At 42.0% G+C, this 5,229-nt stretch overlaps 1 protein-coding gene across 1 annotated transcript; it reads right to left on the reverse strand.

The window, feature by feature from the left end:
• Nucleotides 1-1,971: 1,971 nt before the first annotated feature.
• Nucleotides 1,972-4,977, reverse strand: LOC117651863. Its single transcript, XM_034396399.1, has 3 exons — nucleotides 4,817-4,977; nucleotides 2,272-2,436; nucleotides 1,972-2,192 (listed from the first exon to the last, which is right to left on the reverse strand). The coding sequence occupies exons 1-3, from the start codon at nucleotides 4,952-4,954 to the stop codon at nucleotides 2,031-2,033; spliced, it is 465 nt and encodes a 154-aa protein (XP_034252290.1). The 5' UTR covers nucleotides 4,955-4,977; the 3' UTR covers nucleotides 1,972-2,030.
• Nucleotides 4,978-5,229: the final 252 nt, after the last annotated feature.

Below are 5,229 nucleotides of genomic sequence, written 5' to 3' on the forward strand. Positions count from 1 at the left end.
ATCTACCATGAATTTGGTCCGTACTTCTGGGCATTGATGATGTTTGTACAACTTCACTGTCAGAAAACTCCGCAAAAATACGGAAATTTAACGGAGACTGTCCATTTTTAGGCACGAAGTAGCCTTATAGTATCCCCCAGGATTCAGCCTCGCTGGGATTTGATCGCGTGGCCCCTTATGCAAGTCGAAACCTCTCTGTACGATTTTGATGAGATTTTGCAGACTGGTAGAATTCTGAGACGTGATTTCAATTCTGGAATATGGTTGAAATCTGAGAAAATCTGAGAAAAATCTGAGAAAATTGCCGTCAAAATCACTGTTTCCATAGCAAAGCTCGACTCGTCAACGAAAAGGGAAGAGAGAGGGGGGAGCCGAGCCAAACCCAACAAATAGCATGGCTCCTTTTCGCTCGTGTACAGGTTACCCCAAAAACGGTCGCTTCTTTGAAAAAGGACGTTCGAATAAAAAACTTTCCGCGACCGTGATAGAACAGATGTAACAATAGCACAAGAGGGTTTTTTGGACGCAGTCTTTTCATTGGCACTGCCTGATGAAAATTTTTAATGGGAATGTCTTTGCTCATGCGCGGAACATTACACAGTCATACCAACATGGAAACCTACACTCATTGTGAGTTTTGTGTTTGTTTCATTTTCAATGTGTATTTTCTACCACAAAATTAATCTGTTTAAATTATGACATTATATCTGAATATATTTTGAGGACACATGTTGAAGAAAAGATTTAAAAATATTGAAAAAATAGAACAATTTTTTCATTTATCAACTCTTTACTGAATCAATAAAACAAAATTATACTTCTTAGCTCTGTCTTAGCTCTAGTTTTTGTTTGATAGTTCTTTTCATTCAGTTAGCACGATGACCACATCGCTCCACCTCGCGACTTTCAGTGCTCATGTTCCTCGAACAAGACTCACCTGCGATTCGAAACCATCCCTACTGAGTTTATAAAGTTTGTCAAACCAACCGTCGTGGTGTTATTACGTTGTGAATGAGAACTATTACACAGAATTGAAGAAAACATGACTAGAGAACCGCCATTTGAAACAAGCCAAACAACTCAATGTCAGCAATAATGGCGGGGCAGTTTTAATGCGCGGCTACTCGTGTTTTCGGCTTCGCTATTTTTCGCAAGGGCGCAGTTGCCGAGAAGATTGTTGCCAACCCGCGAAAATTAATTTACTGCCTCCTTTCCCCCACGAACATTTTTATAATGATTGACTTCAAAGATGTTCCAGTGTGGGATACATTAGCATTGGAATTTTTCGAATTTCACGGCATTTTGATTTCTTTTTGTTGCCAAGATTAAATTTTGACGGGTGGCACATCGACCACATTGGTACCCTTGCCATTCGTACCTAAACCACCCCCTATCCCTTTTACACAACTTTTTTCCTTTCTCCACACTCCTACACAATAACTATATTGACTTCGTGACTCCTAGGATTTCTTGAAATCGTATTTTTTTCTATGCGGAGATCTCCGTTTTCTTGAATTACGGATTTTCTCCGTAAAAGAACGGAAATGAAATAGAAGCCTTACTTATCAAAAAGAACAGACTAATTCACGTTATCGATGAGTTGGGCGAGAAAATGATTAAGTGTTCCAAGCGTGCGCCTTCCCTAAAGCGACATCGCCTTTGGGTTTCCGCCCATTTATCCGATCCAAATGTGGTCAAGTGGATCTTTTAACAGTTTCGGAGAATATCACTTTCGTTTGAAAGGGCGCTGTTTGTATTAACATCGAAGGTGGAAGAAGATTAGTAAACCGTTAAAATGCGTTTACTTCTGCAAAGATACGGAAAATCTCCGTAAAAATAAGAAAAATGTACGGAGAAAATCCCTCCGTAAAATTGTGGAGAAACGCTCTCCGTAAAAATATGGAAAATTTACGGAGTCTCCATTCTCAAAATTAGAGTACTTTTCTCCGTAAATTTACGGCCTTTTTTTCTGATAGTGTATGTAAGGCCGGCCCTAACAGTGTGAGCGCTGACTGCGATGGTGTCTCATCTCAGCGGGTCTTGGGGACCACCTTGATGGTAGCTCGCACACAAGCCTCCATCTCGTTAGTAGCGTGATCCGTGAATCCAAGGTCTGCACGATACTTCCCATAGTAAAAGACTGGTAAAGTGAACCGAATTTCCATCGACACATTGGGGTGATAGTAAGCTCCCTGCGCAGATTTTCAACCTGTCAACATTTTGAAGTCGTAAGATGAAGCGCATGCTCACTGGACTGCCATACGCACGGACCGGTGGCCAGGGACATTGCGTTTCGCCGAACAGAGTTGCCTTAAGGGTGTTGTACACTGTCGGAAGGTACTGAGGGGCTGTGAAGCAGGCGCGCTTCAAGCGGATTTTGAAAGCGTTGTCCTTCCAACCGCCGCGGGAACTCCACGAAGCCATCTCAATCGCGATCTAGCAGGAGCAAAGAGGCAACGTTACGTTATGGGTGAGGAAAGAGTATTGCAAGCGTTGTGCTATAAAAAACAAGGGCGCACCCATAAAAGCTTGCACAGAAAAGTACTTTGCAGTACGAAGCATTCACCGGCTTCGTATTCCGAGCTCCCTTGCGAACTTTTTCCCGCCACATTGCAAAGAAAGAGTTCGTAAGTTGCGAAGAAAAAAGTTTGCAACGTTGCAAAGCGCACTGCTCTACAAACTGAAGTGTGTACTCAGTATGCATCTACAGATGCATACCTAGCTGAGTACACATCTACAGATGCATACCTGTTAAGTATGCATTAGTAGGTGTGTACTTGTCACCATATAAATGCCCAGTATCAAGTACACATCTACAGATGCATAATTGGCTGAGTACACATCTACAGATGCATACCTGTTAAGTATGCATCTGTAGATGTGTACTCAGCCAAGTTTGCATCTGTAGATATGTACTCAGCTAGGTATGCATTTGCAGGTGTGTACTTATAAGTATGCACCTGTAGATGCATACTGAGTACACACTTCAGTTTGTACAGTGTTAGAAATTAGCTCCGAAATTTTATGGAGAAAACCTTTCCAATCACGTTCATGGAGACTCCATTCATATCCATTTTTTTTAAAGATTTTGTATTGAGTATACACATTCATATTTTGTCACTTGAAATATCTCTTTGTGCTGGTAGCATGATCCTGGATGGCATGGAACAGTCATTTTTCCCGTTTTATTAAGAGAAGTTAAAATATCATCTTGCGCGCAAAGTTTCTTCGACAAGAATTGAGACCTGACCTCCAAAAATTCTGGAACGCTTCACTTTCATTACATACATCTATGGTCTAAACCAAAAATATAGACCAGAAACTTAATGCAGCCTAATAAAAGAACTTCAAAACTTAATTTTTGTTGTTAAAACAAAAGATTAAAATGTGGTTTTTATTTTTTTAGTAGGCTGTTTTAAGTTCCTCACCTATATTCTTGGTTTAGACCATAGAGGTGACTGCAGTGAAGAGTCCCCTTCCCCTTTTTTTTTAAGGTCTGGTCTCAATTCTTGTCGAAGAAACGTTGCGCGCAAGATGAAATTTCAGCTTTTAAAATGGGAAAATGACTGTTCCATGCCATCCAGGATAATGCTATACCAGCACAAAGAAGTATTTGAAGAAACAAAATATTAAGGGGGCAGTAGGGTGATTCCGTGCGTAGGGGGCGTTTTCGTGTCCACACCCTCCCCAGAGCGAACTTATTCCAGTGCAGTCCATTTATACACTTAAGAATCTTGTTGGGTACTGGACTAGCTTGTTCCCTTGGTATACGGACTTTCAAAGCTAACATGTGACGCGGGAGAGGGGCCAAAAGGGTCGATTTTGTAAGTTCCGTCATGTCCATTCGCACCTTACACCAACTTTGCGGCTCTATAACCCTTTGTTCCATTCAAATCTTCGAATTCCACAAACACCCATCAAATCTCTAACTAATAGTGACTATCTTGCTTGAATTTGAAGATCGTATATTGATTGGAAGTGTACTTTCAGAACGCGTACTAAATGTCCACCGTACTCCGACTTTTACCTTGGCGGTTTCAAAGTATGCACCACAAAAACTACTAAGAGTGCTCCCTGCTCAGAACCACCGCCGTATTTAGAATCAGCACGGTCTGTTTACCACATGAACGAGTTTCGGTGGCGATAAAGCGAGGGGGGTGAGTGTGCGAGTGGAAGTTGTGTGTGAAATCGGTGGGTTGTAACAATTGGTGTAATTTCCGTATGCCCCTCTCGCTCCTCTTCTATCGGGTTTTGAAAGACATCCTACACGTGAAAAGATGTGTCTTGACGTCGAACTAGTGTGCCAAACTTATGGCATATTTCTGTGGCGATAGGCATTTGCAGTGAGCCAGAAACACCTGTTTGTAATTTCCGTCAAGCGTAATTTCCGTCATATTTTCAGTAAATTCTGTCATATTTTTAAAGGGGGAGAAAACGAAAGTCAACTTGGAGCTCGCCCACGCTCAGAGTGTCTTCCTGGGGTTGAATTGATGCCATCCAGGCAAAATTCCGGCCGAACAAGCAAGATTGCTTACGTGACTTTCTAAGGTGGCTAAAACGGCCCCTACGCACGGAATCACCCTACTGCCCCCTTTATGTTAATACCCATAACAACAAGTCTTCAAAAAATTTATTATAAATTGATATTTTATAAGATGGTCCCTAATTTTGACACTTACGATAGCGTTGTGATGGTCTTTCGAAGGTAAGTTAAGGATACCTCATGTATGCGGGGCGGAAAGAAGCTGCCTATTTGTATGGCAATTTTCCCGTCATCAAAATGGCAAGTGCACATTTAGTGCGACAAAATACTTACGTCTGTATTGTCGTCGAAGATGTAGGAAGTGGTCATATTCATAGCACCGCGCACAAACGAAGGTCTTTTGCGGTCGTGTGCCACCCGAAAATGGAAAAAGAACGGCTTGCTTTGTTTCTCGGGTGGACACATTTCCATGGTCTCTAAAATGATGTTGAACGGGCCCTGTCAGGAAACGAAACGGATTTACATCGAATATTTTGCAAGGGTTGTTAATTCATATCGTTCTTTCCAGCTGTCGAAGCTTTGAATTCTCATTCCAAAATCTGAAAAACTGCATTGTCGCCTCGGTGCGTTGTGAGCCGCTAAAACGCATGGGAAAAGCCCAGGTTCGCAAACTTTGGTCACGTTTTTCTCTCAAATATCAGATCCAGTCCTCCGGAGCGCAGTGAACGAGCTACACTAGAAACCGG

The sequence above is a fragment of the Thrips palmi genome, unplaced genomic scaffold (assembly GCF_012932325.1).
Source record: "Thrips palmi isolate BJ-2018 unplaced genomic scaffold, TpBJ-2018v1 HiC_scaffold_6, whole genome shotgun sequence".
Lineage (NCBI taxonomy): Eukaryota > Metazoa > Arthropoda > Insecta > Thysanoptera > Thripidae > Thrips > Thrips palmi.

What these genes read in the sequence shown, in the direction of transcription:
- LOC117651863 (XM_034396399.1), bottom strand. Translation starts at nt 4,954, where the DNA reads ATGGAAATGTGTCCACCCGAGAAACAAAGCAAGCCGTTCTTTTTCCAT. An exon ending in TCTTCGACGACAATACAGAC is followed by an intron (nt 2,437 to 4,816) that starts GTAAGTATTTTG and finishes TGCTCCTGCTAG; the next exon opens with ATCGCGATTGAGATGGCTTC. An exon ending in CGCAATGTCCCTGGCCACCG is followed by an intron (nt 2,193 to 2,271) that starts GTCCGTGCGTAT and finishes AAATCTGCGCAG; the next exon opens with GGAGCTTACTATCACCCCAA.